The 26,077-nt window shown below is 38.2% G+C and overlaps 1 protein-coding gene across 2 annotated transcripts in view; it reads left to right on the forward strand.

Annotated features, from left to right (window-relative positions):
* The window catches only part of LOC126272657 (chitin synthase chs-2-like), a 248,861-nt gene that overhangs the window by 103,786 nt on the left and 118,998 nt on the right, over positions 1-26,077 (forward strand). For both annotated transcript variants that reach the window (XM_049975666.1, XM_049975667.1), the window contains 2 exons: positions 13,543-13,731; positions 13,830-14,064. In XM_049975666.1, the coding sequence (XP_049831623.1) occupies positions 13,543-13,731; positions 13,830-14,064 (424 nt within the window). The remainder of the gene's footprint in view (positions 1-13,542; positions 13,732-13,829; positions 14,065-26,077) is intronic.

Genomic DNA, 26,077 nt, shown 5'->3' on the forward strand with positions numbered 1-26,077 from the left:
TCAAATCAAATATGAGAAAAATGGGAATGGTACAAAGAGCATACTTTTTTTTTTTTAAAAAAAAAAAAAGCTCCACCTCCTCCACGTGTATTCAGATAAATAGGAATCAGAAGTGACCTTACATTTATTGCGACATTTCATGGCACCAGTTGCCCTCAATACTGTTCATGCTGGCACCTGTTTCTGGGTCTTTGAAATGTATACTATGATCTATGATTTACAGATAAATTAACAAAACCATCCTTGAGGCAGTTGTACAAACTGAAGTAATCCCCAAACAGACTTGTTGCTCCCTTTTACTAAACCACCAAAGACCCACTTACCAACTACATGCTACCCTGTACAGCAACTGTGCTCCCCATATTTCGATTCTTCAATCTCAACTACTTTCTCTGTGCCACCCAGGAGATCACTACTTTGGACAATGCAATACGCGAACTCCTCAGCGGAAGCTCCTGCCCTCAGCGATGGTGTGTCTCAACAAATATAATTGTATCAAGATAAAAATATCAGAGCATTTGTAGACCCCCCACAGACGTGTCATCTTCAGATCTCCAATAGAGAGTCTACTGCCAGCAAACCAACTCCTTTCTCGAATGCTCAGATGACATAAGTGGGACCCCTCTTTCTTGCAGCACCATTGGAGTCCGTCCTGTACAATCGTTTCACAGAACAAGTACTGTTTCCTCCGAACATTCTTATAAGTTATTTTTGCTCCAAGCAGTCCTGTTTGAAACACCACTCCAGTTTTTCAACATGAAAATTAAATCTGCTCCATATGAGTTACAATCAATCACGAAAACTCCTAAAATACTCCCACAAATAAAGAACACTTCAAAAAGTACATAAGTAACTAATCGGCCTTAAAATCCATAATGAAACAACTGAAACAAAGCTATGAAGCTACCATTTTCAGCTACCCCCCCCCCCCCCCCAAAAAAAAAAAAAAATTGTTGTTGTTGTTGTTGTCTTCAGTCCTGAGACTGGTTTGATGCAGCTCTCCATGCTACTCTATCATGTGGAAGCTTCTTAATCTCCCAGTACCTATTGCAACCTACATGCTTCTGAATCTGCTTAGTGTATTCATCTCTTGGTTTCCCTCTATGATTTTTGCCCTCCACGCTGCCTCCAATACTAAATTTGTGATCCCTTGATGCCTCAGAACATGTCCTACCCACCGATCCCTTCTTCTTGTCAAGTTGTGCCACAAGCTCCTCTTCTCCCCAATTTTATTCAATACCTCCTCATTAATTAAGTGATCTACCCATCTGATCTTCAGCATTTTTCTGTAGCACCACATTTTGAAAGCTTCTATTCTCTTCTCGCCCAAACTATTTATCATCCATGTTTCACTTCCATACATGGCTGCACTCCATACAAATACTTTCAGAAACAACTTCCTAACACTTAAATCTATACTCGATGTTAACAAATTTCTCATCTTCAGAAATGCTTTCCTTGCCATTGCCAGTCTACATTTTATATCCTCTCTACTTTGACCATCATCAGTTATTTTGCTCCCCAAACAGCAAAACACCTTTACTGCTTTAAGTGTCTCATTTCCTAATCTAATTCCCTGAACATCACCCGACTTAATTTGACTACATGCCATTATCCTCGTTTTGCTTTTGTTGATGTTCATGTTCAGCAATTATCATTAGCATTAGCATTAGACTATTGTGACATGCAAATAAGTAAAGGAGTATACAACCATTAGTATGAAGCCCAATATCACAATGCTAATTATACACAATATAAATTCCTAAAAGACAAACAAACTATCATTTAACTTCATTTAAGAAATGGAATAAATGATAATGTTGGTGATAGCTAACTTCATGCAAATGAGAGAAATACAGAACAACATTTTGACTGGCTATAATCCTGTTTCTGTCTGACTCTTGATTGGCCATCTGATCACAATTTTACCAAGGTCTACACCTCACACAAAACTTCTGACACCATAACTGCTTTTCAATCATATGTTCAAATTGTCTGAATTAGAATGAATTAGATAAACATGAAAACTTATTTTAGACAATGGAAAATCCAGGATGGAATAATTACAATATTATGAAAAGAACAGATTGCTACTCACCATATAGCGGAGATCCAAAGTTGCAGATGGACACAACAAAAAGACTGTTAAACAAGTAAGTTCAAAAATGGTTCAAATGGCTCTGAGCACTATGGGACTCAACTGCTGTGGTCACTAGTCCCCTAGAACTTAGAACTACTTAAACCTAACTAACCTAAGGACATCAAACTCATCCATGCCTGAGGCAGGATTCGAACCTGCGACCGTAGCAGTCGCACGGTTCCGGACTGCACGCCTAGAACCGCGAGACCACCGCGGCCGGCTAAACAAGTAAGTCTTTGCCAAAAATGACTTCATTGGAAATCGACCACATACTCACACACATTCACACAAATGCAAATTGTGTTTATGTGAGTGTGTGTGTACTTTGACTAATTTCGATGAAGGGCTTTCTGGCCAAAAGCTTACTTGTTTGGCATTCGTGCCTATCTGTCACTCAGAATCTCCACTATGTTGTGAGTAGAGTCTATCCTTTTCATAATATTGTCAGAACTTATTTTAGTTTACATTTCAACCCTATTTCCAAAGTTCTTCCGCAAATCAACTCAAAGAATAAACACACACGTGGCATATATACTCTTTCAAGTTACAATGACATTTACAGTCAGAGAAGTATAATTCAACATAGTTTGCTCAAGACTTTTGTATGCTTGCTCAGTCATCATATTGTTTTCGTATGTCATTCCATTTACGCAATCTATCATTTACTTAGCTTGTTCAACTATTGGTTGCTTAATCTAGCCTGGGGCTTCATGCGGTCCCTTGTCAGTGATGTCAATCTCTCCTCCTTTGAATCAGTTTGGAAGCCAACATCATAGTCTCCATCCTTTTGAGTTTCTTGCAAAAAATAGAAATGGTTTCTTTTTATTGCTTTTAATAATGAAAGAGTAAGGTGAACTGCATCTCTCCTTTTCAAGGCTATATCTATGGAAATTCATGATCTTCTTAATTTGGGAAGATACGGTGCCCAGTGATTTTTCAATAATAGTCTTTTTCACTCATTTGAATTTCTTCTTCCCATTTTTGATCTATCTTATCTTTGCCATGTCAGGCTGTAAATGATTTGGTATCATTGGTAACACCTTGCTTGTGCATCTTCCCATTGTAATTTACGCTGATGGAAGCTCACTGGAAGCAGCACTTTGTGAAGTCCTGTAGTACTCATCTCTCTTCATTAGTCTTCATTAGTCTCTTATCTTCAAGAAATCCATTGCTTTGTATGCTTTACAGACCATTCTATTGCAGACATGGCAAATTTGTATACGAGTAGCTTTCCAAAATGTGTCCTGTCATCACTCACAACTTTCATCAATGTAGCATGATAGAAAAATATAGACTTTAGACATTTTACAACATTTGACTCATGTAAAGAATGCAAAACACAATTTTTGGGTACAAGAATACTAGTCAGTTGCAAACAATACCACTTGCAAGACAATTTCAATAATTAAGCTCCAACTCGCTGCATGATCATTGTGGAGATTGTGATGTATGAGTCTAATGTGAATTCTTTGTTTCTATAGTGCGCTGTGGACAATGTCTGACTAATTCTCCAGTGTCAGGGAAAATTCTTGGCCACCATATTATTCATATTGTTGCTCTGCATTTTTTTAAGTCCTTGGTGTCTTTCATGGATTCTTATTAAGATATTATTTCATAATGGTCTGTACTAAATACAAATCAATCATCGTTTCATCAGTAAACCTATCTGTATTGAAGTTTCAGCCTGACATTGCCAATATTCCTGTCTAACTGATACTTATCCAGCATACATAACAATGAAAACAATCAATTTTTGACAAGATATGAGGGCTATTCAGAAAGTAGGGAACATTTCCATCTGATGCCACTAGGCACGCACTGATTGCATATATTTTGGTATGTGCATGCTTTGCAGCTCAGTCAGCATCTATCCATGATGACAGGAATGTCTCTGTTTGTCTGATTTTTTTTATATTCAAATTTGGCATGTGCACTGCAATCGAAAACCTCGCCAGTTGTGAGGTGTGGTCTGTGATACGATTTTTGTTGGTAAAAAACCTAAAACTTATAGAAATTTATCATGAACTGTGCGAAGTGTACAGAAACAATGTAATGAGTGAATTTTCCCTATAGAAATGGTGCAATCGGTTTAAAAATGGCCGAACCAACGTTCACCATCGAAACCATCGCTTCACAATAACGGAGCTTTTGCTATCTTCTCCACAGGTTTCATGGACTTTGTTGTTTGAAATTGTCACTCAAAAGCTAGGCTACCACAAATTTTGTGCACAATGGGTGCCCAAAATGCTTACAGGGCACCATAAAGAACAGTGAATGGGGGCAACATTGACATTTCTGGAGGCCTACCACAAACATGATGATTCAGTACTGGATCGAATCGTAACCTGTGACAAGATTTTGGTGAAACATGTCAATTGTGAGACAAAATTACAGTCCATGGAGTGGGGGCACACAAGGTCCTCCCTAAAACCAAGAAAATGTTTGCAAACCTTGTCAACAAGGAAGCTGATGGCGGCAATGTTTTGTGATAGGCGAGGTATGCTTCTTATTGATTTTCTTGAATGTGGAGCAACCATAAACTCTGTCCGGTACTGGAAAACTTTGCACAGCCTTAGAAGAGCAGTTCAAAACAAATGCAGAGGAAAACTGATATCCAAAATTTTGTTTTTGCACAGCAATGGCTGGCCTCACATGGCAAACTGCACTATGGAACTCCTTAATTCATCCAAATGGGAAATTTTCCCTCATCCGCCCTACAGTCCCGATCTTGCACCAAGCAATTTCCACTAGTTTCTCAAGATGAAGAACTGGCTTGCGATGCAGCACTCTGATGACAATGTAGAACTCCAGGCGGGTGTGACTCACTGGCTGAAGTCTCAGGTGGCAGAATTTTACGACAAAGGTCTTTCAAAGCTTGTGCTCAATGTGTTTGGTGACAAAAAGGGGAAAAGTAGTATTTCAGTCGCTATTTCAGATGGATATAATAAAATATATTTCTCATACTTAGTTTTTTCTAAATACCAAAACGTTTCCTACTTTCTAAATAGCCCCCGTAATTTAGTTGTATAGATAAAAAATGTACTCACCAAGTGGTGGCAGAACACCCACATAAAAGAGGGTTGTAATTAGGCAAGCTTTTGGAGCCAGTAGCTCCTTCCTCAGGCAGAAGGGTTGAAGGGGAAGGAAGAAGGGTGAAGGAAAAGGACTGGAGAGGTCTAGGAAAAGGGTTAGATTTCAGGGAAGTCACCCAGAACTGCAGGTCAGGGGAGACTTACAGCATAGGATGAGAAGGAAAGACTGATTGTTGGGGACTGCTTCAGACAAGATTTGAAAACCTGCATATTACCGTGTCTTCCACCTTTAAGCTCTCAGGCTTTCAGATCTTTTCTGATGCAATCTCCAACAATCAGTCTTTCCTTCTCATCCCGTGCGGTAAGTCTCCCCTGACCAGCAGTTCTGAGTGCTTTTCAGAAAATCTACCCCTTTTCCTAGACCTCTCCAGTCCTTTTCCTTCATCGCCCATTCCTTCCCCTTCAACGGTTCTGCCTGAAGAAGGACCACCGGCTCCAAAAGCTTGCCTAATTACAATCCTGTTTTATGTGGGTGTTCTGTTGCCATTGGGTGAGTAGGTTTTTTTATCTATCCAATTGAATTATGTTATCCAGCACATGGTTAGTTCTGTAATCTTGTAAATGCTTGGTGTTTGGATTTAGTTGCTGGCCTTGAGTAATCTCTTAAAGTCTCTAGTTCATTACAGAAAATATTAGTGGTTACCAAATTTACATGAGCCATGACTTCTCATTCCAAATGCTCATCAGTTTCTTCAGTGCATTACAGTGGTTTTCATGATAAGATGTCTGCTGCTTCTAGCTCCTTTCTTGGAATGATATGAATTTTGTAGAAATATATTTGGTGAATTCTTTTGCATGAGTTTTGGTGTAGTGTCATCCAATTCTTTTGTGCTCAGTATCACAACAAGAAGCTTCTGATCTGTTTCTAATGTGAATGTCGGACCACTCACAAAGTCTTTAAAATGTTCACTTGCCCACACAAGGTCATACCCCTCCTTCTCTACCATGCCAAATTTCTCTGATGAGCTGTCAGATGTTTAGAAGAACATAATGGCAGGTCAGAAACATTCATTATCTTTTCACTGCTTAGCACTTTGAGTGCCATGGCTGTAGTATTACATTGTCTTTAACACTGGAAAGAATGCCATGCCCATAATATTATTGCCTCAATATATTCATGAGGACTGCTGTGCCCATAATGTTATGGGCATGGCAGTCCTCACTAAGATGGTGTGCCTGTAATATTATGGGTGTAGCATTCTTTATTAGATGTAAGACAACATAATATTATGGGCATGGCAAACTGTTAATAACTGCATATACCTTGTTTGCTAATACATTTGACAATCAACTACCTATCACTATGGACTGAACCATAATACTTTACTAAGGTCACCCTTAATTCTGTCAAATGCTCACTACAGTGTAATTTATTAAGCTGGTTGCATAATGAGGAATGAATTGTGGAAGTGAATTTGTTCAATCAATGGAACTTTGAAATTCTGATAATTTCACTGGCTGTTCTATATAATGAACTGCAAGGAGTTGTCATGTATGTGAACATCCGAGGCCCCAAGAACCTAACTTTATCACCAAACAAGCGTATCTCTCTCTCTCTCTCTCTCTCTCTCTCTCTCTCTCTCTCTCTCTCTCTTTCTCTCTCTCTCTCTCTCTCTCTCTCATCGCTCTGCTCTCAATGCCATAGTTAATATGAGCATTAAACATAGTCATAGCGAATAGTTCAGTGAAGTTCTATTTCATTTGTCGCAAGTTGTCATCACTGATGATGGTGACAAATGATAAATTCTGCATAAACAAGCGAGAGCCATAATTTGCAGGATATATTACACTTCCTTCAAGCAGAAAGCAAGCCCATGAGCATAGTGCAACTGTCACTTGGAATTGTTAGCAGTGCCCTTCCCAGCCATGCCTCGACATGAGTGAATCACTATCGTCTGCGCATCAGAATGTATTGTGCTGCTCACAGATTGTGTTTGCAGGCAGGCAATATCAATCCCTTTTTTCATTCATTTCTCAGTTATCTACACAAGTAGTTGAATAATCTTGTGCTTGTTTTCACTTTGGGCAGGCTTCCTCTTACAATCAATTTTCTATTCTGAACATTGTAAATTCTGGGTTTATGATTTAAGGGCTACCAGTGTTATGCTATTGGGTAATTAAATGTAGTCAGTTTCAATAATCAGAGTGCAGATATATTTACATTGTGCTGCCTCTCTCAGCCTTACCAGTTGACAAGTTACTGTGTGACGTTTGAATTTCATATAGTTGTGTATAGGAGTTATGAGAAGGATACTTGCTACTCATGATATAGTGGAGATGCTGAGTAGAGATAGGCACAACAAAAAGACTGTCAGAGAACGAGCTTTCAGCCAACAAGGCGTTTGTCTGACACAGACAACATACATACATATATTCAAGCAAAAGTAACTCACGCACACATGACCGCAGTCTTTGGCTGCTGAGGTCACACTCACCATATAGTGGAGATGCAGGGCAGCGTGGCCTCAGCAGTTGGAGATTGTAGTCATGTGCATGTGAGTTGTGTGTGTGTGTGTGTGTGTGTGTGTGTGTGTGTGTGTGTGTGTTTTGTCTATCTCTGACAAAGGCCTTATTGGCTGAAAGCTCACTCTCTGACAGTCTTTTTGTTGTGCCTATCTGCAACTCAGCATATCTCCGTATATGGTGAGAAGCAACTACCCCTTTCATAATATTATTACATTCCATCCTACATTTTCTATTGTTGTATAGGAGTTAGTTTATTTTTAATTTACTTACCCACAATTTTACTATCCTTCTTTATTTTTTTAATTACTAAAATTAATATCCTCCTTTACTTTTTTTAAACAGATCCTCTGATGATGAATTGGTAATAAGCCAAAATGAACTGAGGCTGAAATAGATAATTAAAAAATAAGTTTTCCCCAAGGCAGAATGCCTATAGTTTGTGTACATCTAGGGCACATGTATTTGGTGTTTATGAATATGTGTAACTTTTCTGCCATTATGACTAAGTAATCATTGTTTTTGGCAGACAGTGATTTCAAAGTGCCACCTCGCCTCTGCAAGCACAACTTCATTTGGAAGACCATTTATATTTGTTTCTTATTTGATAATCTTCAGAATCATTTTTGCCTTATTCTTTTAATTTTCTTTTTAATGTAGTATGTGAATTCCACTTTGAGCATAGTGCATGAATTGCACATTTGTAGTGACAGACTGGAGAATTTTGCAATACTGGTGACCTTGAATACAGCCTGTCAGCTGAATTAAGTACAGCTCTCTCTTTCTAACAAAAGTTACTTTCGTCCAAGTAGTTGTCCATCAATTATCCTTGCTTCTTTTTGATGTTACAGGACTTGAAGTACTGTAGGAATATGTTTAAGGAAGGGTTGAATTTTCCATCTACACTGCCTACTTTATAAATTTCTTGTCTACATATTTCCCATAATTTCTGTAAGCATTGTGACTAACTCATTGTTTATGATTCTGTGATACAGTAGTTTCACATCACTGTCATGCTAGGATAAACCATTGCATATTGCTGTAGGTTTCAGGGCTAAAAACAAATGGTCAATGACTGTTGAACAATGTCCTCCAATCTACATAGGGACTTTTTACTGTAATGTGCATTATTGTTATTGATTACCTTGCAAAAATTAAAACAGTAACTTGAAGATACCATTTAAATCCTGTCAACCAAAAGCTTATGTGAAGTGAGGACTGGAGCACAAAAGAAAAAGAATAACCTTTAATCAGAACGCTTTGTAAATCTAAAAACTCAGGCATTTACAGTATAGATGATTGAGAAGTCACTGTATTCTACATCTACATCTACATCTACATCTACATCCATACTCCGCAAGCCACCTGACGGCGTGTGGCGGAGGGTGCCCTGAGTACCCCTATTGGTTCTCCCTTCTATTCCAGTCTCGTATTGTTTGTGGAAAAAAGGATTGTCGGTATGCTTCTGTGTGGGCTCTAATCTCTCTGATTTCATCCTCATGGTCTCTTTGCGAGATATACGTAGGAGGGAACAATATACTGCTTGACTCTTCGGTGAAGGTATGTTCTCGAAACTTTAACAAAAGCCCGAACCGAGCTACTGAGCGTCTCTCCTGCAGAGTCTTCCACTGGAGTTCATCTATCATCTCTGTAACGCTTTCGCGATTGCTAAATGATCCTGTAACGAAGCGTGCTGCTCTCCGTTGGATCTTCTCTATCTCTTCTATCAACCCTATCTGGTACAGATCCCACACTGTTGAGTAGTATTCAAGCAGTGGGCGAATAAGCGTACTGTAACCTACTTCTTTGTTTTCGGATTGCATTTCCTTAGGATTCTTCCAATGAATCTCAGTCTGGCATCTGCTTTACCGACGATCAACTTTATATGATCATTCCATTTCAAATCACTCCTAATGCATACTCCCAGGTAATTTATAGAATTAACTGCTTCCAGTTGCTGACCTGCTATATTGTAGCTTAATGATAAGGGATCTATCTTTCTATGTCATGTATTCATGACATTTGCACATAGTCCATACCCAAACCAAGTTTTTGTCTGTAAAATGTTTTGAGCCCAATAAATAGGTTAAGATAGCCATAAATTAGTAGTCTCTAGTACTTTGTGAATTGCAGTTCAAGAATGGAATCTTCTCATTGGAAAACCACTGGAAATAAATACATTGACCTAAAAGATGATCTCCAAAATAAATATGTGTATTTTTGTATAACGTAGGGCATGGAGTTCTGAAGAATCTTATTCCCTTAATAAAAAATAATAATTAACTTTTGAGACATCTAGTGAACACAAATTTTTGAATTAATAGAAGGTAACTGATTACTAGTGGGTTTACAGAAGGTAAAAAAAAGTATTATGTAACAGCTTTTAATTCAGCAGTAGGTGAGTAGTAGGCAAGAAGATTTAGTGATTGAAGTTTTAACAAAACTTCAGAGTTCACTATGTTTATGTTCTTCATCACAAACATTTAATGTAAATTGAATGGAACCAGGAAGTTAAAAAGACTACATTTGACATCTGTAGCAGTAATTACTACAGTGCAATGCCATAATCCAATGTTTATACCACAAAAATAAAATCATCATCTCCTGGCTGTACACATGCATACACAACACTCATATTAGTACAACTAAAAAAAAAGTGGACTGATAACATCTGTATGTGCTGAGTCTTAGATTTAGTAATCAGAGCTATGGTACTAAAACTCATCATGCCAGTCCAAAGTTTTGCTTACATCCATCCCTCTTGTTAGTGTCTAATAGAAATGTAGAGACCTGGCCATCAATATGTGTGTCTGATTCCGTCTAGAGTCTACCAAATCTGAAGTCACCAGATGTTGAAGCATCATGGAAATAATGTATGAATGCAGAATGGAAATACTTCAAGAAAACTGGCTCTAGATGAGCCAGGATTTTGAACAACCTTTTCCATCCTATTAGATGATAGTTTCTCTTGTATCTTACTATGTTTATTAATTGGAATTATCCTTTGATCTCTTTTTTTCTTGCTTTGTTGGTTGATTTGGGAGAGGGGGGCCAAACAGATCATTGATCCCATCGGATTAGGGAAGGATGAGGAAGGAAGTCAGTTGTGCCCTGTCAAAGGAAACATCTACATCCATACTCTGCAAGCCACCTGACGGTGTTTGGCGGAGGGTGCTTTGAGTACCTCTATCAGCTCTCCCTTCTATTCCAGTCCCGTATTGTTCGTGAAAAGAAAGATTGTCGGTATACCTCTGTGTGGACTCTAATCTCTGATTTTATCTTCATGGTCTCTTTGAGAGATATACGTAGGAGGGAGCAATATACTGCTTGACTCCTCGGTGAAGGTATGTTCTCGAAACTTCAACAAAAGCCCGTACCAAGCTACTTAGCATCTCTCCTGCAGAGTCTTCCACTGGAGTTTATCTATCTTCTCCATAATGCATTCGCGATTACTAAATGATCCTGTAACGAAGTGTGCTGAAGCAATTTAGGGAAATTACAGAAAACCTGAATCGGGATGGCCTGACCTGGGTTTGAACCGTCGTCCTCCCAAATGCGAGTCCAATGTGGTAACCACTGCATCACCTCAATCAGTTTTCCTTCTTGTTCAAGGCTGTTGTTTTCAGCTGTTCCGGATCTTCTGTGTGCAGCAGTGTCATATAATACAGCAATACTGAGATTTTGTCCATTCTGCTGTGTTCTGCATTCCTTGAAATGCAGTTGATGTCCTTGTGTTTGCATCTGCTTTTATATACCACTTTGAAATTGTAATCCTGAAGATTCAGTGCCCATCTCACCATTTGACGTGATGGATTCTTCAGGCTAGACAACCAGGATGGAGAATGGTGGTCCATCACAACAGTGAATGGTTTATCAAATAAATCTGACTGGAACTTTTTAATGGCCCAAACAGCTACAAGCCACAGACACATTCCTAGGTTGTAGAGTGGTTCATATTGGAGAATACTGTGGAGGCATAAGCTGTCACTTTTATAGCAACTTCCTCAATTTGCACTAGAACTGCATCTATCCCATAATTGCTAGCATTGAAATGAAGTTCTGTCTTGGCACTCTCATCATACAATGTGAGGACTGGAGAATTAGCACCCATTTAAGAACGAAGGGAAGGTCTTTCTTACACCTCATTCTGGTAAAATTTAGTGTCTCTGGCTGTAGTTCTTGCAAGGGACATTCCTTAGTGTAGCACACCAGCCAGCGATGTTAACCACTATGCCACACAGCATGCAGCACAGATTGTGGCAATGTGGTAATGAAAAAGTTCTGGTAGAATGTATTTAACTTAATGAATAATGATAACAACTCACCTAATTGTAAGGGAACTGACTCATTAAAAGGCACATAAACAAGACCAAGAACTTTGCTAGCCTTTGTATGAATTCTTTTTGAGACATAGTCACACCCACACTTCTGAGTGCTAAATTGTAGCAGCAATGCAGTTTGATTGGGGTGAAGGCTTGTGTCTGGTGGAGTGGGTGAGGGGAAAAAGAAGGTGGAGAAAGGGAGGATTGGAAAAGGGTGCTGTTAACTGGGAGAGAGAGGCAGCAGGTGTTTGGGATAGGAATCCAGGGGGGAAGAGCAAAAGGTGCATAGGGCAGGAATGTGTCACCAACACGGGTGAGCTCCTTTTGGCCAGAGACAGGAGGAGTTGAAGACAGCATGTGATGACATGGAGGAGTGGAAATAGGAGGGGGAGAGAGAACAGAGAAGGGGGAGACTGTGGTTGTGGATGCAGGATGAGTTCGGGTCCTATTGTGGTGTGAAGAGAAATGTGGATCTGAGAGTAGCATGCAGACTGTGGTCAGGACAATTGCAGGACTGAAGGATGGGTTGTAGCGACAGTTCTGATACACATAACTCAGGGAAACTGTTCTTATGAGTAAGAGGGATCCAGATGTCATGAATTGTAAAGCTGGCACTGAAGTTGAGTGTGTTGTGTTCAGGGACATGTTTTGCCACTGGTTGGTGAATACTGTTCTTCACCAATTTGTTGATGGCCATTCATTCTCATTGGAAATATACTGGTGGTTACACTCACATAAAAGACTGTGCAGATTTGTTTTCACACATGGCCCTGCTTCCAACGACATATGTGTCCTGGGACTGAAATATGATGTGGTGGGTGGGTGCGAATGACAGGTCATGCATCTGAGACTTGCCTGCAGATATGACCCAAGTGGGAGGAGATTTGAAGTAGGCGTAGCATAGTGAAAGACCAGGATGTTTTGCAGCCTAAGTTGAGTGGATAATTGAAGTTATTTTTAAATTAATGGTTCGTAATTTATTTTCATATAATTGACATTAACTAACATCTAGTTAATATCTGAAAAGCTTGAATTAGTTTACAACATGCACAGTCACTGAAGAATGCTGCAAAGTTATTTTGAATTGTCTGTGTACATTTCTATGTTCTATTTTATATTGTAGGTAGTATTTAAAGTTTTGAGTTCAGAGAAAGTATCCTTCAGTTTCATAGACCCTGTAAGAAAATTGCATTCATGTGCTGTATTATAACCATAAATGTCACAGTTAGACTTAAAAAAATTATCGTGCTTACTGTGATACATATGCAAATACTACAATAAAAATTAGTTATTTGAACATGGAGGCTCCTGCAATTCAGATTACAATAGTTATTTCTCTCTAATAGGGATCATTCAAGTATTAAATTCTCTGAATACTGTTATGATTTGCTTTACAGAAAGTTAAATGTGTATTTTTTGATTTAATTGTGCATACCTCTTTCATGTCTATGTAAAGAATACAATAGCCTAAATTGCAAATTCAGAAGATCATGTAGATATAGTTTTCTTCTTCTTCTTCTTCCAGCATGCATGGATTTGGTTATTGTGGCTGTTTTCTCAAACTTGGATTACGATTCACCTGTGGTCACCCCAATGCAAACGTCTTTCGCCAACAGACAGGTTATTTGTGACTCCTCTGTATAACTCACTGCTCATTGACCAATCTTTGGCATTAAACAGAAGGCGAGATGATACAAATATGGACGTGATTGAGGTAAAGCTGAATTTATATGCATAGCTAAAAGAGGACTGCTTGCATTTTATTTTCATAGCATTCTGTACTTTGTATTAAAAGCATATAAAAATTTGCAGCCCGATATGTTTCCTGATGATGAACTTGATGATGCACATATCACAGAGAATGAGATGCTTGGGCCTTCTGATGAGGTTACTCGAATTTATGCTTGTGCTACTATGTGGCATGAAACAAGAGATGAAATGCTTGAGATGCTGAAATCTGTTTTTCGTATGGATATAGATCAATCAGCTCGGAGACTGGCAAGAAAATACTTTGGTATTAACGATCCTGACTACTATGAATTTGAAAGTAAGTAATGCCTGTGAATTGTTATCAGTGATTCAGTTAAATGGCATTGTCAACAACATGTTTAATTTAATAGTGTTAAGGAGAAGAAAAAAGTGCAAAACTAATTTAAATCTATTTATTGTAAATTCCTTACTCTCTATTAACAATAAAACGAAAACTCCTTTGTCCATTGCATCCAAATGGAAACAGATTTTTGTGCGCTTTAGTACAGAATGAATGAGAGTAAGTGCAACAATAAACTACAACTTATTTGTACTCTTACTGTGGTCTGGTCACTGTTTTACTTGAGCATTACATAGTAATTTGAATTCCACAGCTTTCCTTCTTTGTTCCTAATACATGATTAGGCCGGGTTAATGTAAATAATTATAAGATTTCATTTCCAAATTCCATTTCTACAAGCTTGTTTTTTTTCCACATAATTCACAATATAATTTCCAAGACTAGTAGGAAAATAGAAAATGTCCTATATTTTCAACATTCTGATAAAGACATTATGAGGTTCTCCCAACTACTTGCTGCTATAAAATTCACATTAGTACTGGGTGCAACTGAACATTGTTAATGCCAAAACAAAAAATTGATACAACTGCATGTTTTATTACAATGTTAACTGAAGAAATTTACAGGCCCTTAAGATATTCTTACCTTACTTTTATTTTACAAAAAAGTAATCTTTCAATTAGGGAGAAAACTGGGAAAAACCCGGGATATTTATAGAATTCAGGGGATTTTTCATTCTTTTACTTTTCGGTTAAATATTTGTAATTTTGACTGGTACGAACCGATACTGTAACAAAGGATGTTATTGTATCCTGCTATTGCAGAATAATACTTCAACAATAAAGCATAAATGAGAGAAAAAAAAGAAAATAACTTAAATTGAAGAGGAAATGCGCCATATACAACAACGATACACAGTGCCCATGCAAGCGCCTGTCAATTGAAAATGTGTCTAAGGCTTTAGGAAGACTATGCAGTGCTTCATAACAACAAATTGCCGCCAATGAGCGTGAAGTCGCAACTGTTTACATTTGATTTGTTTTAGCAGTTACGTGCGGACTCATGCACATGCGTAGTTGAGTCACGTTTCAGTAGTAGATTCTCCTGCTTCTGGCAACAGGAATGTGGCTGTTGGCTGTGCAAGCAGTCGCAGCAAGCAGCTAGATGCTACTGGGAAAAGGGGGCCAAATTCATATTCTTGAGGAAAAAAAATTGTTTCACAAAGCACCTAGCATTCAGTGCACATTTGATGTCGATTATTCATATGATTTTGAAACGCTTTCCTATTGGTTTTTGAACATTTTTGATCACATTTTAAGTTGATTTCTGAATGAATCATAAGTTGACTTTTGAATGCATGCATAGTGTACGTGATGTCACTGTCAAGAAAATCCTTGTCAAATATAGAAATAAACATTCCTCAGACAAATTTCTATTCTGGAAGTAATGCAGAAAACATGTTGTTCGAATATGTAACAATGCCTAACCGGAAAATAATCGCAGGATAGTTAATCGGCAAACTGATTTTGACAGTAGAAGCAATAGCTACAGAGTTGGTGATGACAAGATTGTTTCTTAGAAAGAGGAAGGAGAAGAAACGGGGACATCACACAAATTATGGAAGAATAAGATGATTCCAAATGTATATAAAAATTTTGTAATACTACTTTTCGATCTCATGCTTGGGAATCTGGTGCGTATGAATGAAATGTGAAACTATTGCCTGACATAAAGCTTTTTGCTTGTAGTAGACCTAATAGCCATTTGATGTTGGTACTTATTGGATTATATTCTGTCATGTTATAAAAATGGTCATTTGTGCCAAAACAGTCTCGTTTATGTGGTGTGTTACAAAATTGCTGCCATATTATAAAGGCCTATTTTGTTTTATCTAGCAGACAGTGACAAAATAGATGTAATCAAACTACACCCGTCTTGGGTATTATTTGTATTAACAGATTTTTCAGTATTAGATAATGACATTTTGATTCTTCATGTAGCAAAACGTTTGACGAACTTTGATGAGGCAATAGATTCTTTTGCAGAAAGGAAAGCATGCCATGTAAAGCTGTAACAGGATTAGAGAGAAAAAATGCTAGGAGCTAAGGTTTGAAGAAATGTGTAATTTCTAGCGTATCTCTTGTCAGTATTGGTTTTGTATATCCTATATTCAATTTCACACAAAACAGCAAGTTATTAACCAATAGGCAATAAAGAGTTCAGATTTTCTGAAGAGTTCTTGTTCTCTCGATTACAAATAATCCCATCCGCTATTAATTGCAAGATTTTTTTAAAGAGGGGCAGGTTGTCAAACCGGCCGACTGGGAGCAGGAGACACACCACAGGACATTACAGTTTCCACTCTCCTGATTATAGTTTGGATGTGCGGTAGAAAAATGCTTTATGAAAAGGCATGTCACTGCATTTTGGCATACTTAAGACTAAATAGTATGTCTTACGTTTCCTCAAATACATATGTTTTATGTTTCAGACTTTTCAGAAATATGTGCACTACAAGATGAACATATTTTGAAAATTTGATTTTTTTTAGCATTGACCCGGTTCGCAAATGTCGTAGATCCAGGGCTGATGCACAGAGTTATAGTGGGTAGTCTCCATGTGACCCGTGTTTACGTTTAGTGATTTTTCTGTTTCCCCTTCGTTTACTCTCACATCAAATGAAAACAAAATGGATATCTGTGGCCAGGAGCTATCAAGTGAATTAAAACACATTCACATAATTGCAGAAGACTGAAATATGTCATTAGTTTCAGATTTGATTTTATTTCCACCTTTCTGACAGCCAAGCATTAATCACCTTGCGGAACAATGAAGTTATTTTTGTCTGTTTGCTAAAGAAATTTGGCTGTTGTTAATGTTTTCCACAGAGGCAGACAATGTATTTGAAACGAAATGTTTAGTTCCACAGTAGTGGCTAGTTTCAACTGTTCGCTGCATTTCAAGTGCACGTTTTCATTTTCTAGCATGTGTAGCATTATGACATAATAAAGAACCAAACATGATATAATACAGTACTTGTGTTCCAAGAAAATTTACATCCCGAAAACCACACTGAAAAGATTAATATCAGGTTGAGGTCTACTTCATTGGGAATCTGAACATACAAATGTGCCCTTTAAGTTGTTGTTGTTGTTGTTGTTGTTGTGGTTGTTGTGGTCTTCAGTCCTGAGACTGGTTTGATGCAGCTCTCCATGCTACTCTATCCTATGCAAGCTTCTTCATCTCCCAGTACCTACTGCGGCCTACATCCTTCTGAATCTGATTAGTGTATTCATCTCTTGGTCTCCCTCTACAATTTTTACCCTCGACACTGCCCTCCATTACTAAATTGGTGATCCCTTGATGCCTCAGAACATGTCCTAACAACCGATCCCTTCTTCTGGTCAAGTTGTGCCACAAACTTCTCTTCTCCCCAATCCTATTCAATACTTCCTCATTAGTTATGCGATCTACCCATCTAATCTTAAGCATGCTTCTGTAGCACCACATTTCAAAAGCTTCTATTCTCTTCTTGTCCAAACTATTTATCGTCCATGTTTCACTTCCATACATGGCTACACTCCATACAAATACTTTCAGAAACGACTTCCTGACACTTAAATCTATACTCGATGTTAACAAATTTCTCTTCTTCAGAAACGCTTTCCTTGCCATTGCCAGTCTACATTTTATATCCTCTCTACTTCGACCATCATAAGTTATTTTGCTCCCCAAATAGCAAAACTCCTTTGCTACTTTAAGTATCTCATTTCCTAATCTAATTCCCTCAGCATCACCCGACTTAATTCGACTACATTCCATTATCCTTGTTTTGCTTTTGTTGATGTTCATCTTATATACTTCTCTCAAGACACTGTCCATTCCATTCAACTGCTCTTCCAAGTCCTTTGCTGTCTCTGACAGAATTACATAGTCATTGGCGAACCTCAAAGTTTTTATTTCTTCTCCATGAATTTTAATACATACTCCAAATTTTTCTTTTATTGCTTGCTCAATATACAGATTGAATAACATAGGGGATAGGCTACAACCCTGTCTCATTCCCTTCCCAACCACTTTTTTCATTTCGTGTTCCTCGACTCTTATAACTGCCATCTGGTTTCTGTACAAATAGTAAATAGCCTTTCGCTCCCTGTATTTTACCCCTGCCACCTTCAGAATTTGAAAGAGAGTATTCCAATCAACATTGTCAAAAGCTTTCTCTAAAAATGTAGGTTTCCCTTTTCTTAATCTTTCTTCTAAGATAAGTCGTAAGGTCAGTATTGACTCACGTGTTCCAACATTTCTACGGATCCAAACTGATCCTCCCCGAGGTCCGCATCTACCAGTTTTTCCATTCGTCTGTAAAGAATTCGCGTTAGTATTTTGCAGCTGTGACTTATTAAACTGATAGTTCGGTAATTTTCACATCTGTCAGCACCTGCTTTCTTTGGGATTGGAATTATTATATTCTTCTTGAAGTCTGAGGATATTTCGCCTGTCTCATACATCTTGCTCACCAGATGGTAGAGTTTTGTCAGGACTGGCTCTCCCAAGGCTGTCAGTAGTTCTAATGGAATGTTGTCTACTCCTGGGGCCTTGTTTCGACTCAGGTCTTTCACTGCTCTGTCAAACTCTTCACGCAGTATCGTATCTCCCATTTCATCTTCATCTACATTCTCTTCCATTTCCATAATATTGTCCTCAAGTACATCACCCTTGTATAGACCCTCTATATACTCCTTCCACCTTTCTGCTTTCCTTTCTTTGCTTAGAACTGGGTTTTCATCTGAGCTCTTGATATTCATTCAAGTCGTTCTCTTTTCTCCAAGGGTGTCTCTAATTTTCCTATACGCAGTATCGATCTTACCCCTAGTGAGATAAGCCTCTACATCCTTACATTTGTCCTCTACCCATCCCTGCGTAGCCATTTTGCACTTCCTGTCGATCTTATTTTTAAGTATGCACCTTAAATGTGCACATTTTAATATGGTTCACGGAATTCTGATGCTCTTGCAGTATCCTCTGATGTCTTGCTTCTTTTATGACATAATGTATGATCTTTCAATGTTTTACATGTTTACGGGCTTTCTACATCATTATAGCTACCCAAGCGTGGTGTCACCTGTTATCTGCACTCTCTGGCAACTGCTGAAATGAACCTATTTCTAACAGGTCGAGGGAAAATCCTGCGAATAGTGGCTTGAAAAGCGTTACTTTCAAAGTAAATATCCTTTTACATAAGGTTGAACTATGTGCAATAATGTACCATGAATTTATTAAATGACAGCGCGTTTGACTCTCATTTAAAAATCAGCTCTTTGTTGACGAGACATTTAGAAGAATTTCTAACCCTGAAGATCAGACATTTATGTAATTATTAAAAATTTTACTGGCACAATTGTGTGATATATCTTAAAGTGTAACACGCGTAAAGAAGATCAATAGTATATGCAAAAACTTAGCTTCTCTTGCAGCTTGAGACCAATATTATATGTGAAACATATGCAATACTATGTATATTAATTTAAACTATTAACTTTTCCTGTTTGTGTGTTCTTGCTACTTAATAGTGATGTTGTTGTTGGCTAACTACATCACGTGTCCTATGCTCTGAATATCCGCTGTCATCGGCTGGTGATATCACGTGACATAAGCTACGAACGGTTTACAAAAGCACATCGAAATCTCAATTTCAATGATTCGGAAAGTAACATGCTGTGTTTGGTGGAATTCCAATATATGCTTTCGTAATACGAAAATACGCAGCGTAAATGTTTCTGCACATCGAAGATATTTCCAAAACATGTACTAAGTTAGCACATTAATCCTATCAAACATTTATGGGACATAATCGAGAGGTCAGTTCGTCCACAAACTCCTGCACCAGCAACACTTTCACAATTTTGGACAGCTATAGAGGTAGCATGGCTCAATATTTCTGCATGTGGCTTCCAACAACCTACTAAGTTCATGCCATGTCAAATTGCACTATTCTGCACAGTAGGAGGTCTGAAATGATATCAGGAGATATCCCATGATTTTGTCATCTCAGTGTAATGTGGGTTCCAGGTCAGTTGGCGGAAATGTATGAAGAAAGGCCACACCAGATGTGAGTAGATAAGGTGAGGGGTTGGGTTGTTTGGGGGACGAGACCAGACGGCGAGGTCATCGGTCCCATCAGATTAGGGAAGGATGGGGAAGGAAGTCGGCTGTGCCCTTTCGAAGGAACCATCCCGCCATTTGCCTGGAGCAATTTAGGGAAATCACGGAAAACCTAAATCAGGATGGCTGGACGCAAAATTGAACCGTCATCCTCCTGAATGCAATAAGGTGAGTTTTGTATGTGTGTATTGGAATGAGATATGAGAAAGAATGGGTGGTGGGGAGGGGATTGGTAGCATGAGGTACAAGTTTGTGTAGAAAAGGAAAGAATAGAAAATAAAATGCAAAAATACACGAGAATGACAAGGAAGAGTGATCAATGTGAAGGCTAGGATTAATTATATCGGTAGGGTGATGTGGAATATGAGATGCAGCACCAACAATCCGTGTGGTCACATATACCTGTGCATGAACAAGATGATTGATACAGTGTGGTCCGTAAGTCAAAGTGTGTGGTGCAGTTTTGAAGGCAATGTATAAAATACAGGAAAGAAGGAAAGAAAAGGATGGACAGTGAGTAGAGTAATGTGATAGAAAATAATAACAAAGGAATATTGCACTGGGGTATGGGTTGCAAGAAAAGCCATTAAACGAAAATCAAACAGTGGTAAATCCAGGATGGAATAATGACAGTACATTGAAAAGGATAGATTGCTACTCGTCATATAGTGGAGAAGTTGAGTCACAGACAGGCACTACAAAAAGACTGCTAAATTGGCCAAAAGCCCTTCTGAGATAGACAACACACTCATACATTCACAACTTGTCACTTTCTGCACATAACCACTGTCTCTGGTTGCAAACAACAATGCATGATGGGAGAAGCAATCTGGATGTAGGGGTGAAGAGGAAGTGGGGATGAGGAGGGGGAGGGATAGCAGGTTGTAGGTGGGGGACAGTGAAGTGCTTCTTGTGGAGACACACAGGGACATGGGGGGAGAGGGTAGGGCAGCTAGATGCAGAAGGAAAGAAGACGGAGGTGAATGGAGGCAGCAGAAAAGGGAAGAATTAAAAAGGGTGTGGATGCATTGGTGGAATAGAGGGACATGTAGTGCTGGAGTGGGAACAGGGATGGAGACAGGTGGCTGAAAGACGGTGACTATCTGGGCTTTGGACCAGTACTGGTGAACTTAGGAAGAGATTTTTATACTGTCTTTTTTATATATATTTTTTGCATTTCCTTTTGTAAAAAAATTATTCAGAAATGACAATTTGCTTTGACTGTCAGGTGTAGTACTTGAAGGTTATTAACACTTATTTCTATAATGAGTCTTGAAACAGGACAACTTATTACGGTATGTTACAACTTTTGCATGTGTATCTGGAGTCTTGGCACACTTTCTTTTCCAGCAAACCATGTTTCTGTGTATTAGCATACTTTTCTGTGAATATCTCTGTTGTTACTTAGATAACCAAAGAAAAAGCTTTCTACATCTACATCTACATCCATACTCCGCAAGCCACCTCTATCCGTTCTCCCTTCTATTCCAGTCTCATATTGTTCGTGAAAAGAAGGATTGTCACGATGCCTCTGTGTGGGCTCTAATCTCTCTGATTTTATCCTCATGGTCTCTTCGCGAGATATATGTAGGGAGGACCAATATACTGCTTGACTCCTGGGTGAAGGAATGTTCTCGAAACTTCAACAAAAGCCCGTACTGAGCTACTGAGCATCTCTCCTGCAGAGTCTTCCACTGGAGTTCATCTATCATCTCTGTAACGCTTTCGCGATTGCTAAATGATCCTGTAACGAAGCGCGCTGCTCTCTGTTGGATCTTCTCTATCTCTTCTATCAACCATATCTGGTATGGATCCCACACTGCTGAGCAGTATTCAAGCAGTGGGCGAACAAGCGTACTGTAACCTACTTCCTTTGTTTTCGGATTGCATTTCCGTAGGATTCTTCCAATGAATCTCAGTCAGGCATCTGCTTTACCGACGATCAACTTTATATGATCTTTCCATTTTAAATCACTCCTAATGTGTACTCCCAGATAATTTATGGAATTAACTGCTTCCAGTTGCTGACCTGCTATATTGTAGCTAAAAGATAAGGGATCTTTCTTTCTATGTATTTGCAGCACATTACACTTGTCTACATTGAGATTCTGCTTTGTTCAGCAGAGCTCCTGATTGCACATTTTTGCAACCTCTCTTGTAATTCCATGGTGTTAAATTGTTTTATGACTAACAAATATGTACACATTTTATTCTATTGTGATGGATGCACCCAGAGATTAAGTTTAATGCCACTACTTTCATTTTGTAGCTTTAATTGCTTTTATGATCACTTGTCGCTTTCTGCAAGCTTGCTTTGCACACCCTGATATACACTTGAATGCAAAGACTGGTAGTCAAGATAAAATAAAATATCTCAGTAATATGGCTGCTGGCGAATTTAATTGATATTTACAACTTTCTGTGAATGTTCACTCACAATAACATTCAGAAAATGCCTCCCTGTAAATCATAGAGAATTATCATTGCTGGAGCACCTTCCTTGCCAACTTTTTTCTGTGCTGTTGTATATTTTTCTACAATTTCCCTAACAACAGACATGAAAGTCTGCAAGTGCCATATTTGCCCTGTAACTGAATTGTGGAGGGAATTATCATTTAAGGAAAATCCCAGAGTGTGAGAAAAAACTTTTACACACTGGTCTTACTGAGTGACGTAATTGTTAACTACACCCTTACTTGAATTGTAATTCCACAAGACATTGAGCTTTTTCACTTTTCACCAATATTTCTTTCAGTCTACAGTGGTTCAACCAACTGAGTTGTGTTACATGTGGTGAACATCCACATTTCTCCATTAGCCCACCACTTGATAGCAAGCATCTTGTCAGTTGACTTAAACTCAGTTTCTGCTTATCTCAATTTTCTCTGCAGTTTTCACTTATCATGTCTATTCTTATGAAAATTACCACATGCAGTTGTCATGTGGTTGTGAAGCCATGGAAGCAGGTATGAGCTGGAGTACCAATTGCCACATACAACAAGTTCGTGCAGTGTTGCAAACCTCTTAAACAACTACTTCGTTTCTGTTACCAACAGCTTGTGGTTATCAGGTTCAGTAAACAGTGCAATGGAGTATTTGAGACCCAGGCCCGGATCTAAGATATCCCCCCACCCCAACCCTTGTGCATTTGAGGCAGGACGTCAAAAATTTAAAAGAATTAATTAAAAAAAAAAATTCATTTTGTGGCACACATCTTTCTGAAGAGTATGATGTATAAAACATGTATGTTCGAGGAAATGTAAAACTTTTTATTCAGTCTTAAGTTTGCAAAAGTGCAGTGCCACATGTCTTCACAAAGCATTCCTCTACCGCACTTAACTGTATTTCACTCTGTGGAATTCAAATGTGTATACTTTGTAACGGAAGCCATCTAACCTATATTTAGGACAGTGGAAATAAAAATGTCCTGTGGTACCTTTCCTGCTCCCAGTCAGTTGGTTTGACACCCTAACAACATTTTACTTTTTTTTAAAAAAAAAAGTACCCTCACAATTAATACTGGGTGGGATTATTTGTGACTAGGAGAATAAGAACTTTTCAGAAAATTTGTACTCTTTATTGCCTATTAGCTAATAACCGAACTATCAGTTTAATAAACCACTGCTGCAAAATACTAACACAAATTCTATACAGACGAATGGAAAAACTAGTAGAAGCCGACCTCGGGGAAGATCAGTTTGGATTCCGTAGAAATACTGGAACACGTGAGGCAATACTGACCTTACGACTTATCTTAGAAGAAAGATTAAGGAAAGGCAAACCTACGTTTCTAGCATTTGTAGACTTTGAGAAAGTTTTTGACAATGTTGATTGGAATTCTCTCTTTCAAATTCTAAAGGTGGCAGGTGTAAAATACAGGGAGTGAAAGGCTATTTACAATTTGTACAGAAACCAGATGGCAGTTATAAGAGTCGAGGGACATGAAAGGGAAGCAGTGGTTGGGAAGGGAGTGAGACACGGTTGTACCCTCTCACCGATGTTATTCAATCTGTATATTGAGCAAGCAGTAAAGGAAACAAAAGAAAAATTTGGAGTATGTATTAAAATTCATGGAGAAGAAATAAAAACTTTGAGGTTCGCCAATGACAATGTAATTCTGTCAGAGACAGCAAAGGACTTGGAAGAGCAGTTGAATGGAATGGACAGTGTCTTGAGAGAAGTATATAAGATGAACATCAACAAAAGCAAAACAAGGATAATGGAATGTAGTCGAATTAAGTCGGGTGATGCTGAGGGAATTAGATTAGGAAATGAGATACTTAAAGTAGCAAAGGAGTTTTGCTATTTGGGGAGCAAAATAACTTATGATGGTCGAAGTAGAGAGGATATAAAATGTAGACTGGCAATGGCAAGGAAAGCGTTTCTGAAGAAGAGAAATTTGTTAACATCGAGTATAGATTTAAGTGTCAGGAAGTCGTTTCTGAAAGTATTTGTATGGAGTGTAGCCATGTATGGAAGTGAAACATGGACGATAAATAGTTTGGACAAGAAGAGAATAGAAGCTTTTGAAATGTGGTGCTACAGAAGCATGCTTAAGATTAGATGGGTAGATCGCATAACTAATGAGGAAGTATTGAATAGGATTGGGGAGAAGAGAAGTTTGTGGCACAACTTGACCAGAAGAAGGGATCGGTTGTTAGGACATGTTCTGAGGCATCAAGGGATCACCAATTTAGTATTGGAGGACAGTGTGGAGGGTAAAAATCGTAGAGGGAGACCAAGAGATGAATACATCAAGCCGATTCAAAAGGATGTAGGTTTCAGTAGGTACTGGGAGTTGAAGAAGCTTGCACAGGATAGAGTAGCATGGAGAGCTGCATCAAACCAGTCTCAGGACTGAAGACCACAACAACAACAAGCTAATAACTTTCTCTTCTGTGTGACATAAAATTTGATATAGAAAAACATAAAACCAGTAAAGACAAGAGACAAGCAAGACATTATCTATTTCTTGAATCCTTAGATTGCACCATATTTTTCTCTCTGATTTGCTACAGCTTTAAACTGCATGCTTTTCCTTTGTGTGAAAGAATCTATTACCTCATCAAACTTCATCAAACGTTTTGCTACATGAAAAATCAAAATGTCATTGTCTAATAGCCTACTGAAAATGTTGTTAACACATATAGTACCCAAGATTAGCGTGATTTCTGGATTTGATCACGTCTATTTTGTCACTGTCTGCTAGATAAAATGAAATATGCCTTTCTAATATAGCAACAATTGTAACACACGCCAAATAATTGAAACTGTTTTGAGGCAAATGGTCATTTTTATGTACCTTAATTACATAAATAACACAACAGAATGTAATTCATGAAGTACCATTGTCAAATGCATATCAAGCCTACTACAAGCAAATAGTTTTATGTTAGGAAATAGTTTCACATTTCATTCATATGATATCCAGTTCCTCAAGCTTGAGATCAAAAAGCAGTAGTATGAAATTTTTGTATAAATTTGGAATCATCATGTTTCTTCCATATAATTTGTGTGATGTCCTTATTTTTTCTCCTTCCTCATTCTAACAAACAACTGTGTCATCACTAATTCTGTAACTATTCTTGCCACTGTCGAAACATTTTCTCTGGTTAAATTCATTAACCCTGTCAGAATAAGTGTTTGAGTTATCCCACATTTAATGTCCGGTTAGGCATTATTACATGTTTGTACAATGTATTTTCCACACTGTTAAATGAATAGAATTTAAGTGGCTCCTAACTGGGAACTGTACAACTGGTTCTGGCAAAAATTTTCTGTGAAAATTTCATTTTCTTGGATACACTGAGAAGACAATATGTAACCTTTCTTACCTGTTATTTAT

Source organism: Schistocerca gregaria, chromosome 5 (genome assembly GCF_023897955.1).
Source record: "Schistocerca gregaria isolate iqSchGreg1 chromosome 5, iqSchGreg1.2, whole genome shotgun sequence".
Classification (NCBI taxonomy): Eukaryota; Metazoa; Arthropoda; class Insecta; order Orthoptera; family Acrididae; genus Schistocerca; species Schistocerca gregaria.